General features: G+C 57.6%; 1 protein-coding gene across 2 annotated transcripts; it reads right to left on the minus strand.

Annotated features, from left to right (window-relative positions):
• Nucleotides 1-1,720: 1,720 nt before the first annotated feature.
• On the minus strand, nucleotides 1,721-11,794 carry Rnpepl1 (arginyl aminopeptidase like 1). 2 transcript variants are annotated; one of them, XM_052192530.1, is made up of 11 exons: nucleotides 11,028-11,794; nucleotides 7,569-7,649; nucleotides 6,827-6,978; nucleotides 6,329-6,445; nucleotides 5,595-5,830; nucleotides 5,285-5,398; nucleotides 4,802-4,914; nucleotides 4,422-4,530; nucleotides 3,463-3,693; nucleotides 3,237-3,379; nucleotides 1,721-2,993 (listed from the first exon to the last, which is right to left on the minus strand). In XM_052192530.1, the coding sequence occupies exons 1-11, from the start codon at nucleotides 11,538-11,540 to the stop codon at nucleotides 2,700-2,702; spliced, it is 2,103 nt and encodes a 700-aa protein (XP_052048490.1). In that variant the 5' UTR covers nucleotides 11,541-11,794; the 3' UTR covers nucleotides 1,721-2,699. The 2 variants fall into 2 exon arrangements, with proteins under 2 accessions (XP_052048490.1, XP_052048489.1); XM_052192529.1 differs by having other exon boundaries at nucleotides 7,569-7,709; nucleotides 11,028-11,789.
• Nucleotides 11,795-13,399: the final 1,605 nt, after the last annotated feature.

Below are 13,399 nucleotides of genomic sequence, written 5' to 3' on the forward strand. Positions count from 1 at the left end.
GTCCCCCTGGGAGAAGAGGTGCTTCCCAACAGGACACTGGGCATGTGGTATTGATTGGGGTAGGCTGTGGGTTGCAGCCAAGGTTGGGGTTTAAAGTGTTGGTTTGCCATGGGATGAGAACAAAGAGTTGCTAAGGCTCACTGGTGATGACTCACAAAGCAGATGGTGTGTGGAAGGGCAGGGTAGGTATCGTGTAGGAAACTGGAAACACTGGGTCTATGTGGCTGCTACAGACTGCCCTAGTTACAGGGAAGCATCTCTAAGGCAGGAGAGGGCACAGGTGGAGATCAGGAATGCAAGGATGCGGCTGAAAGTGTGTTGCTCTGTGCCTCTAATGGCATGCAGAGCCAGAGTCGGTCGACATCAAGGAGGGCGTTCTAGGCAGGCACCCAACCTAGAACGTCCTTCCCTCCCGCGCCCCCCCCCCCCCCCCCCCCCGACACACACACCATGGCCTAAACCTAGCTGGTGATTTCTGGGAGTCACTCCTGATGTTATACAGATCTAAGTGGTGGTTGGAGGGCATTGTGGGTACAGTTGGAGCATCTAGAATCAATGCTCTGGGAGACCACGAAGGTGTCAACTTGTTTCATCAAAGAATGAGTTGGTGACGACAGACTTGAAAGCAGTCTTGGCTGGAACAGTCGAGAGAGATTCTGCTGTTGAAGAGAGCTGTCTGGATGTCTTCAGGTGTGGGTCCCCTGGATGGTGGCCCTTGGGCCAGAGAGAGCAAGGCTGAGTGGGATACACAGGATTCTTGGCTCTGCATCCTCTGCCTGCCCATTATAGTTTAAGTTGGAAAATACCTCTCCCCCCCCCCCCCCCAGTGCAAGCTCAGATGTGGAACACTTGGCTGTCAAGTTTATGGTGCTGTTTTGAAGGCTATGAAGTCTTTAGGCGATAGGGCCTGGCTAAAAATAGGTCCCTAGGGGCTGGCCTTCCAGTCATGATTGCCTGTAGCTCTGAGCTGCTCTCTGCTGTCTTCTACTGAAAGATCTCAGCAAGCCCCTGCTGCCTCTGACAGCCTTTCCTGCCACCGTGGCCTAGAACAACAAATTATTCTTTGTTTCTTTCTATCTGATACTGTTACAATAGAGAATAGTAGCCTTTCCCTTCTGCTGGTGTCTCTGCAGGTGTCCTCTCTGACCCGTGCTGGCTTGGAGCGATGGTTTGAGTAGTCCAGAGCCTCCGGCAGTGCCGTGTAGGCACTAGGCACACACGCTGTCAAAGGGGAGGTGCCCCTAAGTCCTCGACTCATTGGGGGTGTATAATTAGGGGATGTTTGATGTAGGTGCTGAGGGGAGATTCCTGAGAAGGAAGGTGAATGAGACATTTAGTGACTGGAGGCTCCAAGTTACTCAGCTTACCATTTCCTGTAACCCCGTGGGAAGAGGACTGTGACTGAGTCTGGCAGTGGCTTGTGACAAAAGACATGTCACAGTACACTGCCAAAGTTGGAGACTGCAGAGTACCAAATGGTCCTAACGGTGGCTCTGTTACCAGCTCGTCTATGAGTGACCACAAGGAGTGGCTCCACTTGACATATGGACCTTTGGTGAGCTGAGACAGCTAACCACAGGTTGCCATACTGGAGTCCAGGCTCAGCATTTCCCACGAATCCCTGTAACTCACGCCTCTATCCAACTCTAGTGTTGGAGGCCTGGCTGCCCCATTGATAAGAGACAGAGTATGGGTAGAGTCACAGAGATCAAAGTCCAGATGAGAGTGACAAAAATCCTTTTTAGGGTCCTGAAGGTCTGATTGAGGAGCTGAGAATAACAAGGGGCCACCTTCCCCCCTCCTCCCCCATCCCCGTCTGAGCCTTCAGGGTCAGGTTCCCACCTCTATTGAGGTCCGTCTGTTGGGACCGGCTATGACCATGATTCTGTGACCAGTTCTCATCTCTTCCAGCCCTAACCCTGGCAGTTGGGTAGGTGTGAAAGGCAGGGTAGTGACACACAGGAAGGGTGGTCAGATCTGCTGAGTGGAGATTTAATGGGACAGTCACCATGGTTCCTGCTGCAGCTGTCCCAGGCTGAAGCTCACAGGCTGGTGTCTCTCCCAGCAGGCAGGCACAGAGAGCACCAATGGTACCCAGGTCACCACAAGGACAGGTCATCCTTCCCTGTACCTCTGGGTCCTAGACTCCTAGTGCAGAGACAGGCCTGCTTGAGAGGTCTAGCCTCTCCCTCTGTCTCCTGTCCCGACAGTGATGGAATGCCCGTGTCCTTGCCCCTCTGTCTTCTGTCTGTCAAGCAAGGCTTTCCAGCTCGGGGACCAGACACAGGGCTCTTCAGGAAAGCACATTTCCAGGATCATGCATCCTGGGTCTCTGGCACACGTAAGGCACATTGTGGTTGTTGCTGTGGGACTGCTAGGGTCACTGTCCCCAGGGCAGTGTCAGCAGATGCTGGCTTCCAGGGTGAGGCATGGCTGTCAGTGTTAAAACAGGAGGCATAGTGCATACAGACCATCCCTGGGGCCTGCAGTGCAAGAGAGCAGACTCAGGGTGGGCCCTGGTCCACGGGCATCAATGGACTCAAGATCCTTTACCCCCTGCCCCTGGCCTGGAGCCAGTGGGAGGGGTTTATGGTCCCGGGCAGAGCTCGTGGCCAGAGCCAAGGCGCAGTCATGGCGGCCCGGACCACTAAAGGCACAATCGTGGTGTCTGGGAGGTCGAGGGTCAGTCACCATCAAGGCTAGGCAGACACATTGACGTCCCTGAGAGAGATGGTGCTGCTGGGGGCCTCGTCCCCGAGCAGCAGGGCTGGCGAGTCTGGGTTCGAGTCTGCCTCCGCACCACCCAGCTCTTTGCTGGACTCGGCACTGGGCTCAGCACTGGGGCCTAGCCCCTGGGACAGGATCTGCTGGATGGTTCTGCGCAAGTTGGGATGCAGCCGGCCCTGGGTCTGGTAGAAGACCTCTAGTGCGAAGGACTTGAGGGCACCAGTGCAGAGGTCCTCGTACAGTGGGATGGTGTACATGCGCGACATCTGTGGAAGGCACCAGGGGTCACACTAGCAGGCTCCCCACATACCCTCTACCACCCAGATCTAGATGTGCCCCAGATGCTCAGGACAGCTTTGGCCTGGATCCACATGCTACCGTGCCTCCAGTCAGTCTCACCCTCTCCTCTTCCTCTAGGCTGTCTCAGGGTTTGGGCTATAAGGGCTGAGCAGTGCCGATGCTGTCCCACCCCTCCCCCACCCCCAGTCAGGCCAGGCATATGGTCGCACCTGGCTCTCCAGGAAGCGGCGGACCCTGTGAAGATCAGGATAGTAGTCGTTGCGGACGACAATCTGCAGCCAGCGGATGCGGATCTCGGCGTTCATGGAGTCCAGCAGAGATGAATAGCACTTGGACAGGCTCATCACCACCTCTGTGGGGTGGTGGGCAGGTCAGGGCTGTGCTGGAGCCACATCCCTTCCCCAGGCTACCCTGTTGACCGGTCGGGGGACCCACCCTGGGGCAACGGGGATCCATCCAGCAGCCGGTCCAGGAAGAGTGCCGTCTGGAAGGTCTTCCACTTGGAGATGTCGATGGCGCTGGCCGAAGCTGCTGCCTGCTCCAGGGGCTCTGCGGTCCACAGCTGGAAAAGGGCTTCCACAGGCCGGGTTAGGCTGGACCCCTGAGACAGGTCTGGCTCAGCCAGTGGGGGGCCTGTGGCATTGAGCCAGCGCTCGAACTCCAGTCCTGCAGGAAGACCAGGCCTGGGGTCCCTGCCTAGGCTGGGGAGGGCCCACCAGAGCAGCCTGCCAGGGAGACTCCAAGCCCAAGGGTAACCCTGGGCAGGTGGTCTCTTCTAGGACCCAGAGTCCCCAAAAGCAATGAGCAGTCCCCTAGGGCTCCTATGAAGGGCACAGGGAGGCCAGAAAGCTTGGGTTGGTGACCAAAGGATCTCCACCTGCTACATGTCTGTCATATATGTGTATGTGTATGTGTATGTATATGTATATATCAATCACTGGGGCAGAGAAGGCTCTGCAGTGTCCTGTTCCTGCTCTGTGAAGTATCAGGCTCTGAGGACCCCCACCAACCCCACAGAGCAGTATATACCTTCTAAAACTTAGGGTCACCATTCCTAGACTCTGAAGCCCTCTAGTGAACTGTAGTTTCCCAAGGATAGCTCCTCCAGTGCTTCTTTTAATCTCCAGGTCCTCAGATCCTCAGGAGACCCCCTACTACACACAAGCAGGGTCAGCCAGTTCTAGGGCTAATGCCAACAGGAGCATGGCTCTTTTTATGACCCTTCCCTATCGGCTGCTTAGCTTGGCCTGCTTAGCCCAGGGGTGACATCCTCTAGGAAGCCCCTGCCCCCTCTCCCTGCTCTGATCCTTTAGACTGGAGGTCCAGCCTGCTCTCTACTCTTGCGGCATCCTGACCTAGAGCCCACACCGTGCAGCAGTGGTTGACAGCCTCACCTGCCCGGCAGTCCACGCTCTGCTCCTTCAGCTCAGGAAAAAAGCTCAAGAAGGAGTCCAGCAGGTCCTGGGCCACCACACTGGTGAATTTGTATTTTTCCACATAGGCCTGTGAGATGAGAGGCATGGCCTTAGCAGATGTGGAAGGCTGGGGAGGCTCAGCTCTCGCAGAGCAGGGTTGGCACATCGAGACATCTAAAGATGTGCATCAATAGTCCAGGTGGCCCACAGGCCCTGCTGAAAGGGTAGGAGGAGGAGGAGACAGTACCTCAGCAGGCCACGTCCCAATCTGGTCCCCAAGTCCCCTTCTCCTCAGAGAAGGAGAACTCTGACAGCTGGAAGAAGTTCTGGACAGGAGGTGGTATGGCTCATATACTCACGCGGAGAAAGTCGTCAAAGCGCTGGGGGTCGCCACAGAGCTGCGACAGGTAGTACACAAAGCAGTAGCCCTTCTCATAGGTGAACAGGTTCATCAGGTGGCTGGGATTCACTCCTGCAGGGAAACACCATGTCTGGGATGCAACTTGACACTCGTGTCCTACATCGTGGGGCTGGGCCAGCAGTCTAGAGCCGAGGATCGGGCAACCGGGAGGACCACAGTCCCTCACATGAGGATCAACATCCTGGGTACAAGGATGGAGTTTGTTCCGCTCCATGGAAGCCAGTTCTCAGACCCTGGGGGACTATGGTGGGTCGAGGCACCTGAAGGGCTTTCCCTGGGGGCTATGGACACCCAGGCTGGCCTTGGAAGGAATTCAGGCATGGCAAGGTAGAGAAGCCTCAGCAAGCCAGTGAACGGCGGGGAAGGAGGGCCTGGGGATGCCCTGTACGGGTTCCCAGGGTGATCCTGGAGCGGAGAGTACCTGGTTCTAGCTTGACCTGCAACTTGCTAACCGGGCTATCTTCCCCAAGAAGCCGCATTTGCCTGTGCAGGGCATCCAAGCGGAAGGCTGTCTCTAGGCAGGTGAAGGCAGCTCCTGAGTGGAGTCAGAGTGAAGGCAGAGGTCAGGGAGGCTGGAGGCCCTAGAGCAGGGTAGCTACTCTACCCTACCCAACCCCAGAGACCGCTAGACACCGCCAACCTGGAGGCTAGGCAGGGCTCCGGGCCCTTTGTAATCGATGCCTAGGAGGACCCCAGGCCTCTACCCCTGCCACAGCTGCCCCAGACAATACCATAGGTCTCCGTGGTGATACGGCGCTGTGCATAGGTGGCCAGGCCCTCACTCAGCCACATCTCCTCCCAAGTGGCGTTGGTGACAGCATTGCCGAACCAGCTGTGGGCTACCTCGTGGATGACATCGATCACCAGGAACTCATCACTCTCGAGGATGGAGGAGATGATGAAGGTGAGGCAGGGGTTCTCCATGGCCACGATGGGGAAGGAGGGCGGCAGGAAGACGATGTCGTATCTGTACCCATAGGTGTGGGGTGAGGAACGGAGGGGCTCTGACCATGGCTCACCAAGCCCACACATGTATGTATGCTTTGCTTGGGATGGAAATCCAGCCCTGCGGTGCCCCTTCTTCTCCAGGAGACAGAGGACAGGGAACTCAGACAAGGAGTTCCCAGTCTATCCCCACCTACTACTCTGGAGGAAAGACTATAGCCAGCTAGGAAAAGGATCGGACAGACATACCTGCCCCACAGACAGACAGACAGACATACCTGCCCCACAGACAGACAGACATGCCTACCCCATAGACAGACATGCCTGCCCCACAGACAGACAGACATGCCTACCCCATAGACAGACATGCCTGCCCCACAGACAGACAGGCATACCTGCCCCACAAACAGACATGCCTGCCCCACAGACAGACAGGCATACCTGCCCCACAAACAGACATGCCTGCCCCACAGACAGACAGACAGACAGACAGAGATGCCTGCCCCACAGACAGACATACCTGCCCCACATGTATGGCCCATATAATCGCTCTGCTGCGCTCAACCACTGTTCCACGGCACCCGATAGCTTGCTGGTGGCTGTGGGCAGGAGGCACGGTTCAGCCCACACACGGCTCCTATCACAAGGCAGAGAAGGTGGACTGAGGCCGAAAAGCCCAGATCTTCCTTACCCCGTAGATCTCCCTCTGCCTTGTCTGGCCCTGCTCCCTGGATGGGGCTCCTTCCCTCAACAGGTAGGGGAGCTGCTTAAGGAACCCAAGGTGAATTCCGATCCTTCTGTCAATGAAATGAAGGAACTGGGAAGGACAGGAGGGGACAGCTGGTTGTGGGGTAGCCCCAGGAGTGCTGACCGACCGCTAGGCAGGACACTGGATGATGGGTCAGTTAGTTTTATGTCTGAAGATGGTGGGTGGAGAGGCACAGTGGGCATAGACTTTTGGGCTCTTCCTAAGGCTCAGGTGACCAGAACAGTGTAGCGGGATGAGGAGGGGCTTTACCTGGGCCCAATGTCTGCTGGCTTGAGGTCTCCGGCCACAAGGGCTATGAGGTAGGCGGGTACTGGGTGCTCCATGTGGAAGTGGTAGAGGCCTTCCTCTTCCACGTACACGCTCCGAGTCGCACTCATCAGCACCTGTACCCCTAACGGGGCCTGCAATGGGCTGGGCTGAGGACTGGCGCTCTACCATACAACAACTCCCAGGGAACCTCATTTTTAGTAGGGGACTCCACAACTCAGGTCAGAGGACCCCTTGTCTGTGACAGGAGATCTTATGGTCCCATCAGGGAGCCCCTCTATCCCCCAGGAGTGACCACCACAACCCAGGTCAGGGAATTCCACATCTCGGAGGAAGCCCTCAGATTCTTATCAGATACTCTCACAGGTTCGGTCTAGGAACTGTGTCCCCTTGAGAGGACCACACACTAGAACCCTAAATCTGCTCCAGTTGGAAGCTGCCATGCTTTGGCTATAACTCAAGAATCTCCCCCAAGTTCCTGAAGGTCTAGAGGTCTTGGAATCCAATTATCAGGCAGAATCTCTTCCTCAGTGCTGTACCCTGGTCCCCTCACTTGGCCCCCTCTAAGGCCTGTCTTTGACTTCTCTGCATGACTGTCCCACTAAGCAGCTGGGACCCCAGCCTAGGTTGGCAAGAGGAGTACAGAAGTGGGTGGCCATCTGCAGGCTCCAACCTCGGGCAATGCCCACAGGGGGCAGAAACAACCCCAAGCGGTGGTCCTGACCTTGACAACGGCTGAGTAGGTGCACTTGACCGCGGGCGTGTCGAAGCACGGGAAGAAGGAGCGGTTACACACTGAGTGGCCCTGGGTGAAGACGAAAGGCTTGGCATTGCCATAGGTCAGCTCTGGGTCCAGCCACCAGATCTGTAGGCAAGGCGAAACACAGGCAGATACTGTCACCTAGCCCAGGGCTCTAGGTGCGGAGCCTGGGGGACCAGGTACTGAGAAGGGCCCTTGCTGTTTCGTTACAGGCCCATGTCTGCTCCTGCAACTGCATCACCTGCCCACCTGGTACACTCACTCCCCTCCCCTGGCAGGAACTGTCAATACAGTGTGTGTGTGCCGGACGCCAGCCTTGTTCCAGACCAGTCACATGTCTGGATCTGGCCCCCCATAATATCACGCTGCCTGGGAAAATAGGAAAATGCCCACCATGGTATTAGCTGAACTTCCAAAGGGACACGGAGGGTTGAATACAGGGAAGTATGGGAAACCAGAGCTTCCTTACATTGGTATAGAGGGAGTCAGTCGCGGGGCTGGTCAATCTGTGGGGCTACAACAGAGACTAGATATGCTCTGATATGACAGGAGTGTCAAGGGGGGGGGGCCTCTGAGGCCAGAGCCTAGAGGGAGGGGCTGCAGCAAAGAGCAGTTCCCAGTAATTTCCCCCCCCCCCACTCCCACCCTCCTGCAGCCTGCCCTGTCTCGGGGCCAAGGTCGCTGGCCTAGCCAATCTCGTTCCCAGCCATGGCTGTTGAGACAGTCTGAATCTTCAGATGACCAGGTCAGGTCCCGCCCCCACAGAGGAGCTCCAGCTTCACAGTAATGTCTGCCCCCACACTGCCCTCTACCAGGACCACAGGACTGCTGAAACAAAGTGACTTTTTCCACTTTGGTTATCAAGGGCCGAGTATCCTCTTAGGCGCCACAGATAGGAAATACCCAAACACTTCTCTGAGTGGACAAGTGTGTGCAGTCAAGACTGACTGTCATCACGGGGGACAGAGCCCATGCTGATACCTCCAGACCCCAGATGTGGGGAGGTAGTGTGTGGTGGGGTGCCTGCTCCACAGACTCCAGACCGTGTGTGTGTGTGTGTGTGTGTGTGTGTGTGTGTGTGTGTGCGCGCGCGCGCTATTGATCCACTGGATCCCAGACCTGGACAGGATGCCTGCTTTCAGACCTCAGAGTTGTGTGGGAATGCCTGCCCTGACAGACCCCAGACCTGGGGTGGGGATGGGGGTGGGGAGGACTATGCCACAGATCCCAGGGTCAGAGAGCTGTCTGCACATAGACCCTAGACGTGCCTTTCCCAGTCTCAAACCTAGATGAGTAATACCTTGCCTTACAGACCTGGGGTATGCCTACTTCACAGACCCCAAATCTGGGGGAGATCCCCATCTCAACGGATCCAGAGATCCTTCCCCTACAGACTCCACACCCAGAAGGCTGCCTGTCACCAGGTCACAGACTTGAGTGGGTTGCTTGCCATGTAGACCTGGTCAGGCGTCTGCTAGCATTCCTGGGCCTCTTCCTAGCACTGTCTGCTCCCATAGCAAACCTGCAGATGTGTCTTTCTTTCTTTTGCTGGGGAGCTACTTAAATGCAGCCTCCAGAGGCGTGGGACCCAGGGACCTGAATGGAGGAGCGTTCCTGCAGTAGATCCTGTTACCGGTGGGCTCTTGGTCTACTCTGGGAGGACAGGCTCCCAAATGCCGTTCAGTCTCTCCCTTCTTCCATCAGCTACGCGGCAGCGCTTCCACCTGCCCTTCCACCGAACCCTCAGGCGCTGCCTACTTCTTACCCTATACCTCCACAACCCTGCTTTGGCTCCAGCAGGCCAGGTGGGGCCAATAATTCTACCTTAGAGGTGGGAGTCGCCTGCCCTGGGGCTGGCGGCCAAGGAATGGGTTAACCAACTTCAGATTCTGTAGGGCAAGAAAAAACTGTTCTTGCTGGGGTGGGAATGAAGGCCTGGGGTGCAGAGGGGCCCTAGAATCTACAGCACCTCTAAACTGCCACCCCTAGAGTTGGATCCGCTGTCAGGGCCTCCTGGGAAATCTAGATGGCTCCGTCTGCATCCTCACTGGGCACAGGGCGGATGGGGATGTGAGCTCTGAGCTCCTCAATGCTCAGGAGTAACAACAGCAGGTGCCTGAGGTGAGAGGCCAATCTTCTCCCAGCTTTGTTACCCTGGAGCCATCCAGACTACAGGACTCTGCAGCTTCCCCTGTCTGGAGCAACCACAGCCCCCATATACCAGGCCCCCCCTTGTCCCATGGCCTCATCTGTTACAGCAGTGAGGGCTCCATTGCCACCACTGTGCTGCTAATGGCAGAGCAAACACATACAGCTTGCATTCGAAGGGGTGGCCAGGAAGTGGCTCACTCATCAGCTTTCACCTGGCATGCTAAGAAACAGGCCTGGCATCTGCAGGTGCCCCACACTACCACAGCCGGCAGAGGGCTGAGCCCTGCTGACTAGTTGCAGGTGCATGGCAGGGACTCTGGGAAGAGGTGGTAGGCCTCGAGGGGAGAGTGCAGGAAGCCCACACATGTGAATCCCATCTGGTCTTTTTCTGCCCAGATGTCAGCTTGTCCCTTGGTGGCGCCTGGCCTGTTCCTTTGGGCTCCCCAGGCGGGAGCAGATGGACCTTCCAGGGGCCCCCGCAGAGCTGCCGCCTGAGCTCTGTTGTATCCATGGTAGATATCACATGAGCACTCTCTCCTACCTGGGGAGCTGGAGGGAGGAACCATGCTTCAGGAGTCAAAAGTCCAGCGCGATTCCGTGCGCACTGACCCTGCTGCCCCAACACTAGTTTTACATCCGTTGCTTTTCCATCGGGGCCTGTGGGATGGTGGGTGCCCTGTGCGGAAAGCCTGAGCAAAGCCCTGTGTGTCTACTGGGAGGTGGAGCACACCTGCCCCAGCATGTCACAATACAGCATAGGGAGCCCAAAGCCACGCCTCACAGCCTACAAGGCCTTGTCTGTCGCCCACTGTCCCTCATTCCACCCGGGTGTCCTCAAGCCCGCGGAAGGTCCAGGTCATAGGGTGGCCCTTCTGTATCAGGCACTCCCGGAACAGCCCTCAATGCTGGACTCTTAGAGCTGGCTTAGCAGAGCCCCATCAGAAGCTGCTCTTGTACCCAGATACCGGGACAAGACGGGAAGTCGTCGTTCTCCCCTTCTCCCCCGCACCCCCCCCCCCGAGAAACACACTGTTGAGTGTCTCCACTGTCCACCGGTCTAGACCTGGGGCTCTACTCAAAGGTCCCAAGAACTTGTAGGCAACATCTGGGAATTACCGCGGCCACCTGGGGCGGACTCTTGGTCCAGGCTGCCCCTCGCTCTCTGCAGGTGTCCCAGGAGCGGGGTGCAGCTGACCCAGCAGTGAAGCGAGGGGTGCCTTCAGAGCCCTGCTCACCACCCACCATCCAGATGCCCACCCGGGCGGGACTCACGGCGGGGGCGTCGGTCGAGGTGTAGCGTAGGATGACCTGGAAGGGCTGGTGCGCCTGCACCTCGGGAGGCAGTGTGACGGTCAGAGAGGAGCCATAGTCGGTGAACGGGTCCAGCCTGAAGGCCAGCGGGCAGCCGGCAGACTCCGCTCCAGGCGCATCGGCGAAGGCGGGCAGCGGGGGCCCCGACCCCGGGGCAGGGAAGGCGAAGGTGCAGGGCGACCCGGAGGCGGCGGAGGCGCGGCGGAACGAGATCGAGTGTAGGCGCAAGGCCGGGTGCGCGTCGAGCACGAGCGCGCGGGGCGCGGGCCGCAGCGCGCACAGCTCCAGCACCAGGCAGCCGGCCAGCTCACGCGCCTCGGGCCGCAGCTCCAGGCCCAGCTGCAGGTGGCGGAGGCGGAAGAGCTGCGCGCTGGAGGCCGAGGCCACGTCCAGGGCGGGCGGCGGCTCGGGCGGCGGGCGGGCGGGCGCGGCTTCGGCGCCGGGCGCCTTGCGGCAGCAGCACTGCGCCGCCATGACCACCGGCGCTAGGTGAAATCCATGGGCGGCGGCCGCTGCAGGCCGCGGGCAGTGGGCGAGGGGCCCAGGCGGTGGTGGCGGTGGTGGTGGCGGTGGTAGTGGCAGTGGCGGCGGTGGCGGTGGTGACGGCGGGGCGCGGGCACAACAGGAAGTCGCTCCGGGAGCCGCCCGGCCCGTCCCCGCGCCGTGCGCCGCCCCGCTCAGCCTGGGCTCGGCAGCCACCGGGGGCGCTGTGTGCGGCCCCGGGCCTGTGCACCGAGACGCCGCGAGCGGCGGAGCAGAACGCGAGGCAGGACGCCTGCCCGGGAAGGCTGTGCGTCCTCAGCCTGCGCGCTGCAGCTACGGCTTGCGGGTTAATCTTGGAGGCGGGACCGTCGCTTTCCCAGGGACGCAGGTGACACCCCTTCCAGTCGGTCTACAGACTCCGGGAACGATTCGTGTGGTTACTCTGCTGCGATTCTCCTGCAGTTCTCCAGTTGGCCTGGGCAGTAGCCATGGGGTGCAAAGCGGCTTGGAAAAATGCATGGCTGTCAAGTACGTCGCCCATACAGGTGGCTATTTGGATTCAAATTAGGCATAAAAAGAAGCTGTCAGTTGCATTGGCTGTGTTTTAGGATCGGGTTTTTGTTGTTGTCGAGTTGTGTGTGGAGTGAAGAGGCTCCAGTGTGAGGGCTGCAGGGGCAAAACTGGCTAGTGCAGCAAGACCATTGCAAGACTGAGCTGTCCAATACCAGGACCAACACAAGGTGTGAATAGAGGGGTCCTGCTATCTATCTGTAGGAAGCAGGGACAGATTCTGAAGGATAGGGACTTTTAAAGCTTGGGGGAATATTCTGGAGAGACACACTGTCTCCTGCTCTGAGAGTGTGGCTGTGGTGTCACTTCTGGGGAGTGCCCAGCTGTCTGGATTCAGTCTCCTCAAGTGTAAGTGATCCAGCCCTCCTTCCTCAAGCGAGAGGCACAGCTAAGTCTCCATTTGCCCTTTAAGTTTACTCCTGGAGCCCTCATTTCAGACTCTGCAGGAACTCCGGGGCTCACACTACCATCCAGAGACTAGCATTGGAGGGAGGAGACCAGGCTTGATGGAAAGCCCTCGGAATTCCAGCACTTGGGGGGCGGAGACAAAAGCATCAATAGTTCCCTGTCATCGTCTGGAGTGGGTGCAGCCAGCTGGATTAAAAAGAACGAAAGGGACCCAGAGTTAAGGTTATCACTAATTTCAGGTGTCCAGTGACCTGTCTACCAGATTATCTACAAAGGTAATCTCAACTCAATTGGACTGTCCTATTAGCCTGGGTTCCTTTTGTCCAAATGATGTAGATTGTCGGGGGTCCCTTAGCCCAGTCTCAAATTGTCCCCTCAGGGTCTTATCATTTCTGTCGTGGTGATACTTCCTTCTGCAAACAGAGGTTGTGGTATGGGGCAGCCTTAATCCAGCTATTCCACGTGGGCTGGGTGTGCTGCCACCCCGTAGTTATATAAGGAGCCAACGCAGCTCTTTTGAGACTTAGAGGACATTTTGCACTGTGGAATCAGTAGACTGCAAACTCCAAGCCCCCAAATGCCTTCACCATCATGGTGCCCAGCCCAAGAACCTGTCCTAACACTGATAAGTTACCCGGAGAGCCCCCTTGTGGTTACAGTCAGTGTTACACCCAAGGCCCTTGAAGAAGTGTTTCGAGAGGGGCCACGTAGTCCCTGAGGCAGGAACTGAAGAGCTTGGTAAGTCCAAAGCCACAGTTGAATAGCTCCAAGCACTGAGCTGGTGGAAATAAAAAGTTCCGGATACACCCCACGGATAACTTTCAACCTCGGCATTATGTCCCTTGTACCTGTGTCACTTCTAAGTGACTTAC

The sequence above is a fragment of the Apodemus sylvaticus genome, chromosome 9, assembly GCF_947179515.1.
Source record: "Apodemus sylvaticus chromosome 9, mApoSyl1.1, whole genome shotgun sequence".
Lineage (NCBI taxonomy): Eukaryota > Metazoa > Chordata > Mammalia > Rodentia > Muridae > Apodemus > Apodemus sylvaticus.

What these genes read in the sequence shown, in the direction of transcription:
- Rnpepl1 (XM_052192529.1), bottom strand. Translation starts at nt 11,540, where the DNA reads ATGGCGGCGCAGTGCTGCTGCCGCAAGGCGCCCGGCGCCGAAGCCGCG. An exon ending in GCAGGTCAAGCTAGAACCAG is followed by an intron (nt 4,915 to 5,284) that starts GTACTCTCCGCT and finishes GTTTCCCTGCAG; the next exon opens with GAGTGAATCCCAGCCACCTG. An exon ending in GAGCGTGGACTGCCGGGCAG is followed by an intron (nt 3,694 to 4,421) that starts GTGAGGCTGTCA and finishes GTCTTCCTGCAG; the next exon opens with GACTGGAGTTCGAGCGCTGG.